The sequence below is a fragment of the Triticum urartu genome, chromosome 1A (assembly GCF_056163025.1).
Source record: "Triticum urartu cultivar PI428250 chromosome 1A, HENAU_Tu73, whole genome shotgun sequence".
In the NCBI taxonomy this organism is placed as follows: domain Eukaryota; kingdom Viridiplantae; phylum Streptophyta; class Magnoliopsida; order Poales; family Poaceae; genus Triticum; species Triticum urartu.
Window position 1 is genome coordinate 271,211,281 of NC_141873.1, and position 17,109 is coordinate 271,228,389.

At 45.3% G+C, this 17,109-nt stretch overlaps 1 protein-coding gene across 1 annotated transcript; it reads right to left on the reverse strand.

Annotated features, from left to right (window-relative positions):
• Window positions 1-8,325: 8,325 nt before the first annotated feature.
• LOC125555372 (ribonuclease 1) lies at window positions 8,326-9,907 on the reverse strand. Its single transcript, XM_048718358.2, has 4 exons — window positions 9,673-9,907; window positions 9,181-9,342; window positions 8,917-9,106; window positions 8,326-8,826 (listed from the first exon to the last, which is right to left on the reverse strand). Exons 1-4 carry the CDS (start codon window positions 9,772-9,774, stop codon window positions 8,522-8,524), a joined length of 759 nt encoding a protein of 252 aa, XP_048574315.1. The 5' UTR covers window positions 9,775-9,907; the 3' UTR covers window positions 8,326-8,521.
• Between the last annotated feature and the right edge of the window lie 7,202 nt (window positions 9,908-17,109).

The following is a 17,109-nucleotide window of genomic DNA, read 5'->3' on the forward strand; positions in this document are numbered from 1 at the left end:
TTAGGGTTTGATCCCTAGTATCCACTATGTTCTAAGATTGATGTTGCTATGACTTTGCTATGCTTAATGCTTGTCACTAGGGCCCGAGTGCCATGATTTCAGATCTGAACCTATTATGTTTTCATCAATATATGTGAGTTCTTGATCCAATCTTGCAAGTCTATAGTCACCTACATGTGTTATGATCCGGCAACCCCGAAGTGACAATAATCGAGACCACTCCCGGTGATGACCATTGTTTGAGGAGTTCATGTATTCACCATGTGCTAATGCTTTGTTCTGGTTCTCTATTAAAAGAAGGCCTTAATATCCCTTAGTTTCCAATAGGACCCCGCTGCCACGGGAGGGTAGGATAAAAGATGTCATGCAAGTTCTTTTCCATAAGCATGTACGACTATATACGGAATACATGCCTACATTACATTGATGAATTGGAGCTAGTTCTGTGTCGCCCTATGTTATGATTGTTACATGATGAACCGCATCCGGCATAATTATCCATCACTGATGCGGTGCCTACGAGTTTTCCATATACTGGTTTACGCTTATTTACTTTCCTGCTGCTACTGTTACAATCACTATGAAATACCAAAAACATTACTTTTGTTATCTTTACTTTTGTTGCCGCTGCCACCACTATCATATTACTTTGCTACTAAACACTTTGCTGCAGATACTAAGTTTCCAGGTGTGGTTGAATTGACAACTCAGCTGCTAATACTTGAGAATATTCTTTGGCTCCCCTTGTGTCGAATCAATAAATTTGGGTTGAATACTCTACCCTCGAAAGCTGTTGCGATCCCCTATTCTTGTGGGTTATCAGCAGCTAAGTAGGAGAAGTTTCTGAAAGGACTGAATGATGAGTTAAGCATGCAGTTGATGGTAGAAAGCTTCAACAACTACCAGGAATTGGTAGATCGCGCTCTTATGATTGAAGGGAAGCAGCAGCAGATTGAAAACCATAAGAGGAAGTATGGACAAGGGAAGTAAAATTCTGGAGCTCAGCAGAAACCACGCTTTACCCCTAAACCGGGAGAACCTTTTCAGCATACCCACGGGGGAGGAATCTCGCACAATCATAATGGACCCAAGAATGGTAATGGGAATGGAGGAAACATCGATTGCGCTAGTAAGTCGATTTTGCTTACCACCCCAGAAGGAAGAAGGATCAAGTATGTATCCCGGCATGTGCCTAAGAGGACTCAAGTGAATTCCTTAATAGGAGTTGTACAGGAGGAAGTACCAGTGGTGAAGGATTTCCCTGACGTATTTCCAGAGGAGTTACCAGGCATGCCACCGGATAGAGATATTGAGTTTTTTGTTGAACTTTTGCCAGGCACAGGGCCAATATCTAAGAGACCATACAGGATGCCCGCAAAGGATTTGGAGGAGATTAAGAAGCAGATTAAAGAGTTACTGGATAAACGTTATATTCGCCCAAGTTCGTCGCCTTGGGGATCGCCAGTACTTCTAGTGGAGAAAAAGGATGGATCGTTAAGGATGGTTCTTGATTATCGAGGATTGAATGAAGTAACAATCAAGAACAAGTACCCACTATCGATGATCAATGATCTGTTCGATCGATTGCAAGGAGCTAAGGTATTTTCCAAGATCGATCTGCGGTCAGGATACCATCAGTTGAAGATTCGAGAATAGGATATACCTAAGACGGCTTTTACCACCAGGTATGGGTTGTACGAGTATACCATTATGTCATTTGGTGTGACTAACGCACCTGCCTATTTTATGAACATGATGAACAAAGTGTTTATGGAGTTTTTGGATAAGTTCGTCGTAGTGTTCATTGATGATATTCTGGTTTACTCGAAGAATGAAGAGGATCATAAGGAGCATTTGCGTTTGGTACTTGAGAAGCTCAGAGAACATCAGTTATATGCCAAGTTTAGCAAATGTGAGTTTTGGTTGAAGGAAGTTGGATTCCTCAGACACGTTATATCTGGAGAAGGTATAGCAGTAGATCCCACCAAGGTTGACACTGTGACAAATTGGGAAGCCCCAACAACAGTTGGAGAGATCCGGATTTTCTTGGACTTGCAGGCTACTACCAAAGGTTCATTGAAAATTTCTCGAAGATTGCGAAGCCTATGACGGAGTTGTTGAAGAAGGATACCAAGTTCAAATGGACTGAGGAATGTGAGGCCAGTTTCCAGGAGTTGAAGAAACATTTGGTTACATCACCAGTGTTGATTTTGCCGGATCAGAACAAGGATTATGAGGTGTATTGCGATGCCTCACGTCGAGGACTTGGAGCAGTGCTTATGCAGGAGGGAAGAGTTGTTTCATATGCCTCACGACAGCTTAAGCCTCATGAATTGAATTATGCCATGCATGATTTGGAGTTAGCAGCCGTAGTGCATGCATTAAAGACTTGGAGACATTTTCTCATTGGAAACCATTATGAAGTATACACAGATCACAAGAGTTTGAAGTATATCTTCACGCAGAAGGAGCTAAATCTCAGGCAAAGGAGATGATTGGAGCTTATCAAGGATTATGACATGAGATTGCATTATCATCCCGGAAAGGCTAACGTAGTAGCCTATGCGCTGAGCCGTAAAAGCCATGTCAACACCCTAATGATGGGAGATTTATCGAAGGAGTTAGCCGAGGACCTTCATGAGCTATGTTTGGAGATAGTTCCAAGAGGCTATGTAGCAGCATTGGAGATTCAGTCTACTTTGATGGACAAGGAGGTTGCCTCTATAAAGGAGAAGATGAGCAAAAGAAAAGTTAAAGGATTTCATGAGGATGAGCACGATACCCTATGGTTTGAAGACCGTGTTTATGTGCCCAATGACCCGGAGATCAGGAAGTTAATTCTCCAGGAGGCCCATGATTCACCATATTCGATTCATCCAGGAAATACCAAGATGTATTTGGATTTGAAGGATACTTTCTGATGGACTAGAATGAATAAGGACATTGCGGAGTATGTAGCAATTTGTGATGTATGTCAGAGTGTAAAGGCGGAGCATCAGAAGCCAGCGGGATTGTTACAGCCATTGCCAATACCCGAATGGAAGTGGGATAAGCTAGGCATGGATTTTATTACGGGATTGCCCAGAACTCGTTCAGGCTATGACTCGATTTGGGTAGTAGTCGATCGTTTGACAAAGGTAGCTCATTTCATCCCAGTGAAGACTACCTACACCAATGCTAAGTTGGCAAAGATATACATGACCAGGATTGTATGTCTACATGGAGTTCCAAGGAGCATCCAGTTCTGGAATCAGTTGCACGAAACTTTGGGTACCAGGCTAGAGTTCAGTACAGCTTTTCATCGCCAGACAGATGGACAGACCGAGAGAGTCAATCAGATTTTGAAGGATATGCTAAGAGCTTGTGCGCTAGATTACGGATCTAGTTGGGACGATAATTTGCCATATGCAGAGTTCTCTTACAACAATAGTTATTAATCCAGCTTGAAGATGGCCTCTTTCGAAGCCTTGTACGGAAGGAGGTGCAGGACCCCATTATCGTGGGATGAAATTGGAGACCGCCAGTTGTTTGGACCGGATTTGATTAAGGAGTCTGAACAGAAGGTGAAATTGATTCGCGATAGGCTCAAGGTAGCCCAGTCCAGGCAGAAGAGCTACGCAGATTCTAAACACAAGGAGACAGTTTACGAAGTCGGAGACCGAGTTTATCTTTGAGTATCTCCCCTTCGGGGAGTTAAGCGCTTTAGAGTTAAGGGAAAGTTAGCGCCACGTTTTGTAGGACCATACAAGGTTTTTGGAGTGTATGGGAGAAGTACCCTACAAATTGGAATTGCCCAAAGAATTGTCAGGAGTTCACGATGTATTCCACGTTTCCCAGTTGAAGAAGTGCCACACAGAGATGGCTGATATACCGCTGAGAGATACAGTGCCGCTGGAAGCGATTCAGTTGGACAGTGATTTGACCTATGAGGAGAAACCAGTCAAGATTCTTGAGTATGCCAGCCGAGTCACCCGCAGCAAGGTTATCAAGTTCTGCAAAATTCAGTGGAGCCACCACACCGAGGATGCAGCCACCTAGGAGCGAGAGGAAGAACTGCTGAAGGACCACCCTCACCTATTTTCTACCCAACCCAAATCTCGAGGGCGAGATTCATCTTAAGGGGGTAGGTTGTAACATCCCAAATTTTCAATTTGGAAAGTTATACATTAGATCATCACTGCATATCATATTTTATTTTGCTTTTGGTTTGATCCTAGAAAATTCTATGCAACTCAAGGACCCTCGGAGAGAGTTGGGGATTTCGTTATTTTCATATTTGAGTTTTCTCAAATTTTGAAAATAGGATCATTTGATTTTATTTATTCTATCTTCAATTATTTCTATCATAAAAATATAAGAGATGGAATAAAATGACTTTCCCAAAATAAAGAAATATTGAGGATTTAATAATAAAATCAAATAAGATTTTATTTTGGAGTTATTTGCTATTTTATTTGAATTTAGGAAAAATGAGTGTTTTTCAAAATTGCATTTAGGCCCCAAATAAATGTTCATCCTGTTCGGCTTGATTTTAGAAGTCGGGGAAAATTTATTTCGAGATTTTTGGAGTCCGTTTAGTATTTCTTTTATTTGCTTTTCTGCGTGTAACTATTTTAAAAAACGCGTAACCAACTTTGGGTCGTGTTCGGCCAGGACCCTGTCCGGCCGGGCCTTTAAAAGGCGCCGCCCCGAGCCCGTTAAACCCCAAGCCGCGCCGCGCCCTAACCCTAGCCCGCCGCCGCCGCCGCCGCCGCGTGCCGCCGCAGCCGCCGCCGCCCCGCGCCGCCGCATCGCCGCGCCGCCCCGTGCCGCCGTCCCACGCCGGAGCCGCCACCCCGCGCCGCCGCACGCCGGAGCCGCCGCCGGACCCCGCCGCCGCCGAGGTTGACCCCGCCGCCGCCGCCGGTTTTCCCTAGGAAACCGTTCGGTTTTCCGTTCGGTTTTTCGTCGGTTTTTATTTTTAGATCTTTTTTTATCTAGATCGGTTTATTTCCGGTTTGGTTTATTTAGCGAGCGTTCGCTCGTTCGTTCGTTTTAACGGACGCATTCACCGTTTACTTACAGAAAATGAACGTTTGTTCATTAATCTGTTCGTCGTTTTTCTTTTTCTCGGATTTTCCGCGATTATTTCTGATCGTGATTTCTGATTCGATTTTCGTTCTAGTATAACTTTTTGCTCGTTTATCGGAATCAGGCGATTCAAGCGGCTGGAGTTTCATCTCGAAACCCTCTTTCCGTTTAATCAATTCAAACAAGTTTTTGCCTCTGTAAAATTTGACCTAGATCCAGATTAGTAAACGAAGCTTGTTTTTTTCGCCGTTTGACTTTCGTTGCTTCGTTCGATTTGATTTTTTTTGCAAACCGGAGTTCTTAAGTTGAACTTTCTGGTTAGTTCTCTTATTTGAGTTTTACATGTGCATTAGTTTAGGGCTTATTGTATGCTTGTTTATTTGCGATAGAGTACCCGGAGTGCGCTGCTTGCTACTTCGAATCGCTAGGTTTCGCGGATCATCAGCAAGGCAAGTAACACTTTGATCATTACATCTTTACTACCCAATTTTTTATTGCATTAGATCAATCCTCAAACAATTGCATGATTAGGACCTAATTAAATTGTGGGTTTGGGGAAGTAGATGAGGTAGTACCTATTACCTGTTTTATTCTCAAACCTTTGGGAGTTACTTCTACATTTGCTTACATTGCCATGCTATGCTAGTAGACGTGGATTGGGTGAGTGTATCCATGACAGATGTGAGATTATTAAATTAATAGTTTATCTAAGGTGGAAATTTAAACACACATCTGGGTGGATTGAGGCACCTGGGTATTCCAGCGATTGCCTGTTTTCCTTTATGGACCGCCACCCAGGCTCAAAGGGATCATGAAATTATTCATACTAGAAACTTCCGTGTGCAGCCACAAGCTACTATGGGCTCTAGCATAGTTGACTAAGTCGTGCGAACTCTTACAGTGGTAGACTAGCAGATGTAGGGGATGTAGGTTGGTACGGTCTACCCGTTCGGAAGGTGCTAGCACTTCTGAAAGACTATGTCTCGGTCATCCGTTTCTCAAACATCATGTAGTGCGAGAATCCCAACGGAGGAGATCGAGTCTTGTGGGGAAATGTGCGCAAACCTCTGCAGAGTGTATAAACTAATCATGATTAGTCGTGTCCCCGGTTATGGACATCTTGAGTATCTAGTACTTGGATTATCATGTGAATCTCATCATGTTACTCTAATTAATATTGTTGGGTTTTAATGATGATGCTTAATTGGGATTGAGAGGGTGTCTACACTCTCAATGTTTGACAACTACCATGATAGTTAAATAAAAGTTATTCCTTTGCAGTAGGAAAATTCGGCTTTACGCAAAACTGTAACCATAGAGCTTTCCACCAGCCAAATATGCATGTAGTATAGTCTTATTCTTTCATCACTCTCTATATGTTACTTTGCCAGCATATTCCATGTGCTGACCCGTTTCAGGCTGGAACGTTCATGTTGCAGACTTTTCAGACGACGATTAAGGTGCCTTATAGGTCGTGGTTCTATACTCAGTGATGTCGTTGGAGTTGATGGACTCACTTATCTTTCAAGTCTTCCGCTGTTATCGTTATTAGATGGCCTTAAGCCATATTATTGTAATAAGTTCTCTTTTGAGACATTCAATGTACTAAGTGTGTGATTGCTACTCTGTTATAAATCCTTCAAGTACTGTGCGTGTCAGCATTACTGATCCAGGGATGACACTGAAGCACAGAGATCAGACTGTTTGAGGTCTGGTCGCTACATACGTAGACAACACTCTCCCCTCTCGTTGATATGCATCACCATGACCCTGCGTGTGCGTAAGAAAAAAATTGAAATTACTATGTTCCCCAACATGTAGTTCATGGAGGAATCTCTACAACGACTTATATTTAGAAATGAGAGAGAATACTTATTAAAGAAGAACAAAAGAGGAACATGCTAAAGAAGAGTAAGCAGATTTTGGATAATAAAATGTTCATTGCCCACACATGATGAACCAAAGAGCATAAACAATGCAACACTCTGTTGGCTCTCTATATGTGGCGCACGTGCTTTTCAAAAGTAAAGTAGGAACGTTAGCTGACCAATTAAATGTTCTCTGTTTTAGTAACATCGGCACCATATCATATTCGTATTTGAGCAACTAAGTCTGGAATTATGAGTGGCATGTTGTTTAGCTTGATGAGTTGAGAAGCAGTGCTAGCACGTCCCGTAGCACCTAGGATGATGGTACTGAATATAAAGGGAATGTCTATATGCAAGTCGCCTAACTTTCGTCATTTGGGCCAGTCGACAATTTCAGGCGGTTGGATGAAGATCCTACGTCTCCTAACCCTTCTTCTTCCTCACCTCTTATTCTTCCCCTACAGACCATCGCACGGGCCACCAGCCAAACCACCGGCCCCGCCCTCCCTTGAACCGCCCACCACCGCTGGTCTTCCGCCGCCCCTAGCCATCCCTCTAGCCACCCCCACCCCCCACCTGCGTCAAGTTTTGCCTTCGGTGAGACCCCACCACAGCCCGACGACCGCCCCCTCCCAACCACTGTCCCCACCCAAAACCCTAAGATAGATAATGGGGCAGCCCTCTGGTGAGCCCCTTCCTTCCATACGGCGAACTCTCAAAAATGGACTAACCCCAAATTGAAATTCAATCGACTGTCATTTAAGCTAATGTGGAATATAAAAGGGAAAAACCATAAGCATTGCCAGTATAGTGTTGAGCATGCCATGGCGGATCTGAAGATGTAAAGCAACTTCGCAACCAATGTTTGCTTTCAACTAACAAGTAAGATTCTAAGTGATGGACAAGAAATCACATTAAAGCAGTGGCGGTCTATTTTCTTACTGAGATAAATAACTTGAGCAGATACGAAAGAGTACCGCCTCTAGTGTGGCGCCGTGTAAGCATCTGCTGAGACGTTGAGGGTGCTGCAGTAGCGATGGTTGTCGACGACGTGGAAGTAGATCTAGGAGGGCAGACGGTGGCGGCGGGGAAATATCCCGGCGCGGTGGACAAGATGGTCATAGGAGCGGCCTCGAGAGGTAAACGATAACGCGGATCAAGCGAGAGGACGTGATGCAAGGATCCTAGTCTGAAGCCGTGGATGACAAAGTAGTATATATATACTACTACATGATAGTATATGAGACATGTGGGGTAATTATCCCGGATGGTAGGTCGAAAGAAAAAGAAAGACACATATCAATGTACTATTGTATTATTATTATTATTATTATTATTATTATTATTATTATTATTATTATTATTATTATTATTATTCAAGAAAGCGTTACAGATCGACTTGGTAATCAAATATTGCGGTACCCTCGGATTACATTATTATCACACCACGCGCCAGATGAACGTCCGGAAAGGCAAGAACATTATTTCATGCATATACTACTACTATTAATTATTCGCTGGAACGCAAATCACAAGACGAGGCCGGTCAGGGGCCCGACCGGCTACTGGTCTGCAGCTGCAGCTCAGTATCCCATGGCGGCGCCCGCCACCTCGAATGCTTCGGCGTAGGACACCGAGGACGCGGCCTGCTTTAGCATCCACTTCTTGAAGGGGTGGAAGAGGATCTCGTCGGAGCACGTGAACTTCTGCGGTTTCGGGCACTCGATGAGCGTTTTGGCGTCCCCGGCCACGCAGATGAAGATCTGGTACAGCTGGAACTTATCGAACGGCCCTTTGCTGCACTGGATCACCGGCGTCACGCCGGTGCCCGCCTGGATAACCTTCTTGATCTTCTCCAAGCTGTACAGGCCAAAGTCCGGCTTGATCCCTGCAATGACAATACCAGTACGTATCAATGGTGATGATTTCCTTTCCAAGAAAACGGCAGTCATGAGCCATGGATGCATGCATGCGTCACCTTTGGAAACGAGGCGAGAGAGGGGGTTGATCTTGCTACGGAGGGCGATGGCGGCTTGGAAGTAGGCCTTGTCGTCGAGGCCGGAGCAGACGCCGGACGTCTTCCAGGCGCTCTTCCAGCTGCTCTGGCCGTTGTTGCTGGGGCACTTGATGTTGCTCCAGAACTGCCTCAGACCGCTGATTTCCAGAATCTGCGGTAAACGCAAAACATTGCATGCATCACAGTGGTAAGAATCCGCAAAGCGCTGGATTGGAAATTAGTTACCTCGCCGGAGTTGAAAGGAGTGCCGCTGCAGCTGGTCTCCGGGGCGTCGGTCGTCGCGTTGAAGACGGTAAAGCCCGATACGTAGAAGTCGGTCGCCGGCACCACGGGGCTCCTGGGCATGCAGCACCCGCGGGTGGTCTGCGCGCAGTATGCTCCCGGCCACTGTGTCCATGGATTATTACATTGCGTGTGAGTCATGTTTTAGAAGCATTATTATTCTGGATGATGGGAGCTTTTCAATGGTGAAATACTCGATTAACAATATATATATAACCAATGGCCTCGACAAACAGGTGGTCCATAAAACCACGTGCATGATAATCTCGCATGTCAAGATGGTTCACACATACTACACGTCCTAGGTGAGGCATATGCACGTACAGTGAACAACTGAATGGTAACTATCATGTGTAGAAATTTTGAATGATGCAATAAAAACAAATAAAATACGGACAATTCGCCACTATGTTATCATGATTTGCACGTCCATACCATCAAACCAATCTGGTAGTAGATACCAGAATCAGAAACGGCAATGGCAGGGGAAGCTATCAGCATGCCAAGAAGGCACAGCAGTGCTGTCCTCAAAGCCATACCGAAAGCCTTGCTTGATTTCTGTCTACTAACAAACTTTGCTCGCTAGTGCGCTTATTTGGACACCGAGAAATGCCTTGGTGAGGAGTGACTACGGGCTGCAAGGGTATTTATAGGACGTTGGGCATGCCTGCCGTCCCCCCACATTTCATATTTTTTGTGGTGCATATATTGTGCCCCATTCTCGTCCACACGTCTAAACGATAAGATCTCTTAGTATTTCCTAATCCCCCCCCCCCCCCCCCCCCCCCCCAAAAAAGGTATACACTTTAATATGGTATTGAACTAGATACACAATAGTTCCTGATGCGGAGGCATCACCCAGTAACTCCGTTACCCAGGTAATGGACTCCAGCATGCATTGGATTAGTTCTCCCTTACTATCAACTCCACTACTGATTCTTTATTTCCTTTTTCTGATGTATATATGGGGAAAATTATAAAATGGTTGGATTAGTTCTCCCTTACTATCAACTCCACTACTCCGGCCTCGACGACGAAAGCCTTACTTGGGAGTACTGATTTTCAGAGGCGACGAAAAATGCCTTAAATAATCATCATTTTGCCTTTATTGATTTTTGAAGGCAATTTTAAAAGTGCCAATATAATGATGTCAGGAAAGATAATGTTAGGTACTCCCTCCGTTCCATAATGTAAGACTTTTTTGGCACTACACTGGTGTCAAAAAACATCCTACATTATAGGACGGAGGGAGTAGTTTGTAGGAGATTCACGGGAACTTCTCTTAAAGTCATTCGATTACTTAGGGCCTCCTCCTCCTTCTCCTCCTCCTCCTCCAAAAAAGAAAGTTAGGGTTCGTGCCTCTCGCTGGTGCCGGCGCAGGTTCGCCTCATCTCCTGTGGCCCTAGGGCCATGGAGGCGCGGTGAATCCGGGCAAGGGCCGGCGGAAGGGCTTCGGTTTTAGTTTTTTTTTTAATCTTGTTAGGGTATGTGTCCTGCTTAGGAAGGCGAGACGACGGCGGCTCCCTGAAGATGGAATGAAGGTCTCTCCATCTAGTCCCCGTTCCGGTGGTGCGTCTAGCATCGTTGATGGGCGTGTGGAGATGTGTCTCCGATGGATATATCTTTGGTGGATTTGCTCGGATCTCGTCGTTGTTCGTCTACGTTCGTGTCTTCGGTTTGGATCCTTCCAATCTACGTTATTCTTCATCGGCAGCGGTTGTTGTTCTAGGGTGCTGGTCCGATGGGGTCTTAGCACGACGACTTTTCGAATGTATACTACAACAAGTTGTGCTCGACTCTGGCGATGGAGGGACGATGACGACTCGCTTCAGTGCTTATAGTCGTCGCTAGGTAGTCTACGGATCTGGATGTAATTTTTATTTCTAGTGTTTGTTGTACTGCCATGATTGAAGATGAATAGATAGGAAGTTTTCCCACAAAAAAAGATAGTTTGTAAGAGTGCCTTAAATAATCCACCAATGCAGTTCCAAAATTGCCTCAAAAAGTACATTAACTCACTTTTTCAGATTGCCTTAAAAGATTAAAGCAAGGCATTTCCGTTATCTCTATTATTATAAAAAATCAGAGTTGATGATGATGGTGTGCCTGCCATCTTTCAATATAGGCCGTCCAATTTATATCTAGGAAGGAAACTATGGCAATTTTGCAAAAAGATACCCACACCCCTTTTCACATTTGCAAATAAGGTCTTCCCTCGTTCAACCTTTTCTCTCACAAGATAAACTACTCATACAAATGCATCTTGATGTTTCGTGCAATGCACGGGCATCTTGCTAGTTGCCTTAAAAGATAACAGTTAGGCAGTTTTCAATATTGCCTTAAAAGGTAACAGTAAGGCAGTTTACAATATTGTCTCAGAAAATAGTTTACCGCACTTTCCGCTCCGGTGATCATGGTGGTGGTCTGTTCCGCCCATTGTGTGATAGATGTGGCGGTTGGAGACGGTGCTAGGTCTAGCCGCAAGTTGCAATAGCGCGGGATCGCCCGCCAAATTTGGATCGAGAAGGGGCATGTTGCCAGCAAGTGAAGCACATCTTCCCTGGGTCCATTGCAGAGGGCGCAAGCCGCGTCATGCGGCCACCCCTTTTTCGCAATCATGTCGGTAGTGTTGCATCTGCCAAGCATGGCTAGCCAGGAAAAGATCTTGCATTTACCCGGTGCATCAGATTTCCATATGAAGTTGCTAAAACCGGCTCTGATGCAGCCTTCAAATTGCATTAGGTAGGCCGATTTGGATGAATATTCGCCATTGGCCGTCCATTTCCAGCTCACCTGGTCAGGCTCATCACGGAGGACAGTCTTGTTAATGGCTGTCCACAAGGCTGTGAATTCTCTTGTTGCTTGTGCAGACAGGTTACGTTTTAGGTGTCTGATCCATCTTCCATCGCCAATGGCCTGCGCCACTGTGAGATTTTTCCATGTGTAGTGCCCGAAGAGCGCGGGGTAAGCATGTTGCAAACTAACTCCGTGATGCCAAGGCTCCTTCCAAAATAAAATCTGCTCTCCCTTGCCAAGATGGAAAACAACAGAGGCGTTGAAGAGGGTTGTTGTTTTGGGGTCAATCGGGAGTTCGAGCCCTTGCCATGGCTTGTGTTGATCGTTCCATGACTGCCATAGCCATCTCATTCTGAGAGCCATACTTTGGGCCACTAGGTTGGTTATTCCTAGGCCCCCAAATTTCTTTGGCCTGCATACCAGCTTCCAGTTGACAAGACACTTCCCTCCAGCTGCCACTTTGCTGCCTTCCCACAGAAAACCACGACGAACCTTGTCGATCAATTTTGCCAGCCATGCCGGCAGATGAAGATCTATCATTTGGAACACTGGCATCACCAATAGGACGCTCTTGACCAAGTCCAACCGCCCATCAAGGGAAAGCAATGCTAGTTTCCATCCTTTCATCCTCCCCACAATTTGGTCGCAGATCGCTGCATATCCCCTCTTTTCAGTTTGGAGTTTGATAGAGGAATGCCAAGATATTTGCATGGGAAATCTTTAATTTGGCAACCAAGGTCTTGTATGAGGTCTGTAAGGCCTTGTACAATGGCAGGTGCTTAGAGAGGTGCTTAGAAAAATAAACCGAGTTTTTCTGAAGCACTGGTGCCTATTTCTACAGGAGAGGCGCTTAATTAAGCGTCTACCCTGTACAAATAAGCATCGGTGCTTAAGGAAAGCCTGGTTTATTTTTCTAAGCACCTCCCATTGTACAAGGCCTAAGGGCCATCCCGTCACAGCAAATAGGGTGACTGAAGATTTCGCCGGGTTAGTGTGCAGCCCCGTGGCATCTCCAAAAAGGCGGAGCAGTTGCATAACCAGGAGCACCTCTCTTCCGGCAGGGTTGATGAATGTAATCGCGTCATCAGCATACAGTGAAGTTCTGAAAGGTATGTTTTGCCGCCCGATTTGGTCCCAGGATCCCCATGCTCACAGCTTTGTCAAACATCACAGCTAGGCAGTCCATCACAAGAACGAACAGGAGCGGGGAGAGAGGATCTCCCTGCCTTAGGCCCCTTTGCGGGCTGATCTTCTCCAATAGCTCTCCATTTACCAAGACTTTAGTGGATGCCGAGCTGAGCAAGGCAGCAAGGCAATTTGTGAATTTTCTTCCAAAGCCCCTCGCCACGAGTAACTCGATCAGGAACTCCCAGGAGACCGTATCAAATGCTCGCCGAATATCTATTTTGAGCATCAGAGCTGGTGTTTTGGATCTGAGAAAAGCCTTTGACATGCCATTGGCGTAACAAAAATTATCTTGAATGGCTCGACCTTTGATGAAGGCGTTCTGACATGGTCTGATCAGGTCTTTCATTCTTAGCTGCAGGCGTGTTGCAAGAATTTTGGTCACCAATTTGGCGAAGCTACACACTAGGCTGATGGGCCTGAAGTCTTTGGCGTGGATGGCCTCTGCAGTTTTGGGCAGCAGTACCATGGTTGCTTGATTCAAACGATGGAGGTTGGCCGTGGAGTCTGCTTGTACTGCCCTAATAGCTGCGATGAGGTCGGTCTTGGTAATGGGCCAACATCGTTGGTAAAAGAGGCATGCGTAACCGTCAGGTCCCGGCGCTCGGTTCCCATCCAGTTCTTTGATATTGGCGAGGATCTCTTCTTCAGTGAATGGTGCATCCATATCGGTCATATCAATCCTCTCATGGCCAAGCGCCGCCAGATTGAGACGTCTTTCTCTATTTTCTTTCGCCCCAAAGATTGGTTCAAAGAAATCGTGCATGGCCTTCACTTTGGCATCTTGGTCAGTGATGATTACCCCGTCCACCATAAGCCGGATGATGTAGTTCTTACGGCGCCGTGCTGATGCCTTGTTCTTGAAAAAGCGTGCCCCTGCATCCCCTTCTTTAATGCCCTGAACTCTTGATTTTTTCCTCCATATTGCTCGGTCCAGAGCTGCATATCCAAGCCGTTGCACCTTCAGAAGTGCTCTAAATTGCCTCTCCTCTGTTGTCAGACTTCGAACATCCATGGCGCTGTCCATCTGGCTGATGAGTTCACTGGTGATTGCCGCTTTCAATTTGATGTCGTTATAGAATTGGGCTTGCCATCGTCGAAGCTCTTTGGCCGTGGCGTCAAGCTTTCCCGCGAACGTGTACGTGGCAATCGGGTCGCCAGAGGTTGGTGCCCTATTCCAAGCGTTGCGAACAGTTTCCTCGAAACACTCCAATTGCAGCCGGTGGTTCTGAAATCTGAAACTCCGATTGAGTTTGAACGCGATCTCACAATTTAGCAGTAAAGGGCAATGGTCTGAAATTTCAGATGAAAGCGCCTGGAGCATGTAGTTTGGCATCACCTCTTCCCACTCCCCATTTATCAGGATCCGATCTAGCTTCACCATGGTTGCACGCTCTTGCTCATTGCTCCAAGTGTACCTACGCCCATGCAGGTAAAGGTCTTTCAGCTGCAGCTCATTGATGAAGTTCCGAAACGCTGTAAGGCATCTTCGGTTGATCCGTGGGTTGTTCTTGTCATCAGCTCATGCAATGAGGTTGAAATCGCCAACGATTGCTAGGGCCGTACCGGATGGGATAAGGCTCTGAACAGATTGCTTGAGTTGTTGGAGGAAGGTAATTGTTTGTTCCCAACCTTGCGGTCCATAAACAGTGATAGTCCCCATGGGCTCTCCTTCTGATGTCTCCCCTACAACAGTAACTGAATGATCGTGTATCTCAATGGTGGAGAAAGAGTAATGATCCCCTTTCCAAGCCATCAGGACACCACCTCTAGTCCCATCAGCCGGCAGGTAGGCGGTGAATCTGGTGCCATAACATTGATGCACAACAGCCCTGTCAATGAAGAATAATTTTTTCTCTTGCAAACACACGAGTTACATTATTACGATATACACCAACTCCTTGACTACCGTCCTTCTCCCTGGGTTGTTTAGGCCCCTGACATTCCACACTAACCAGTTGTCATTCATTGGAACACATGATCGACCCACTGCATGTGGTGCCGCCTATGCCCATGCCGGCACCGGCGCACCACTTTTGCCAGCCCTAGCCAAAGCAGTGAGAGCCTCCAATTGGACTGGCGAGAGCGGTTCCTCAAACACCTTCGCGTAGGCCAGGAGGCGCTGATCTTCTGATTCGCCCCGCTCTGGGATTGCAAGCCTACGCTTGGACATGATCAGGCGCCTTGCTTGCTTCATGATGTTCCCCTCGGCCTCCGGAAACAGTTTCTTCTTACAGCTCAGACGGTAGCTGCGCCGAGTAGCCATAGCCGGTGCGTTTGCTGGGCGGCACGGTCGACCACGCTTCAGCTTTGGTAACAATAGTTGATAAGAAGATATGAACAAACACAGGTATGATAACTTCCTGGGAAGCTTCAGTCATTACTCATTAACCATCTAGGCCCTGTTTGGTTTGGTTGTGGATTTCTAAAAGCAGCTGTGAAAAATCTGCTGTGGAAAAACAGTTGTGGAAAATCTGATGTGAAAAAATGTAGGTCATTTGGCAAACCAGCTGATACCACTTTTTTAGATTTTGGCCCACAGCGGAATCAGATTTTGGAAAGCACGTCCTGGGCTGCTTCCACTTTTGGTTCAGATTTTGTTAGCGGATTTTTGGAATCGGATTCTGCTGGGTTCGCCCTTTGGTTCAGATTCTGCTGCGCGGTAGCAGAATCCGTCGATAAAAACTGAACCAAACAGGGCCCTAATGTCAGAATAGTATCGCTAGGCCATAAGTAGCAGCACATATGCAGAGTGCGGCGAATCTGCACCCGGGCTCAGCTGCACCCCCGCTCACGGAAAAAATCAAAACAAATACAAAAAAATTCAAAAAATTCCAAATTTTTTGTGTGTGATAGATAATTAGATGCGTGAGGTTCTCTGAAAAATTCAACTCGTTTGGACATTTGAGAAAGTCTGTGCAAAAAAGACAAAATTAGGGTCTGTAAAAAAGTTTACTGTTCATGAGCTATTTTGACCCGATTTGTCTTTTTTGCCGAGACCTACTCAGATATCCAAATGAATTGAAATTTGGGACGGGCCTCACACATCAGATTATCTACCACACAAAAAAATTAGATTTTTTTGAATTTTTCTAGTATTTGTTTTGAATTTTTTTCTGACCGGGAGCAGCTGAGCCCGGGCTCCAGGATGAATTATCGCACATATGCATCTTTTCATTGTTCAAAGAATGCAATTATATTGTCTCATTTTGCATGTAAACAACTCTTAAGGTGCATTTTGGCTAAAGTTGCGTTATTAACTACTCCCTCCATTTTAAAATATAGTGCGCCCGCGATTCCTGAGGTCCAACTTTGATCATAAATTTAACCAACGAGACCAACTGCGGCAGGAGAAAAAATTATATAATTGAAAACTTCTTTCGAATACGAATTCCCTGATATAATTTTCGCTCCCGCCGCAATCGGTCTTGGTAGTTAAATTTACATTCAAAGTTGAAGCACGAGGATAGAGGAAGCACTACATTGTGAAATGAAGGGAGTACTTATGTCTTTATATGAACAAGCTATGAAACTGTAGTGCCATGCCAACACTGTTTAGTCCTGCAAATGATAAAACAAACATAGTAAGATGCCAGACCCAGCTTCAAGTAATCAACCATGCTGCAAGTTGAAGAGAATCATCCCTTACAAGCATGTTTGTCTCAGGGAAGGCAGAAGGATAGAGCGTGCTTTGGAGTTCGTAGAAAATGCAGGGGTCCATCCTAGATGTGCATGTTGCGTAGCAACTCGTTCAACAGCTACAAGGACACGGCTTTCCTCAACTGTGTCCTGCCAATCAAGAACTTCCTCCTGATGTATATTAGGATAAATAGAGTTAAATAACTAAACTTACATCCTTTGCCAAGATATAGGGAGAAGGATTAATACAAG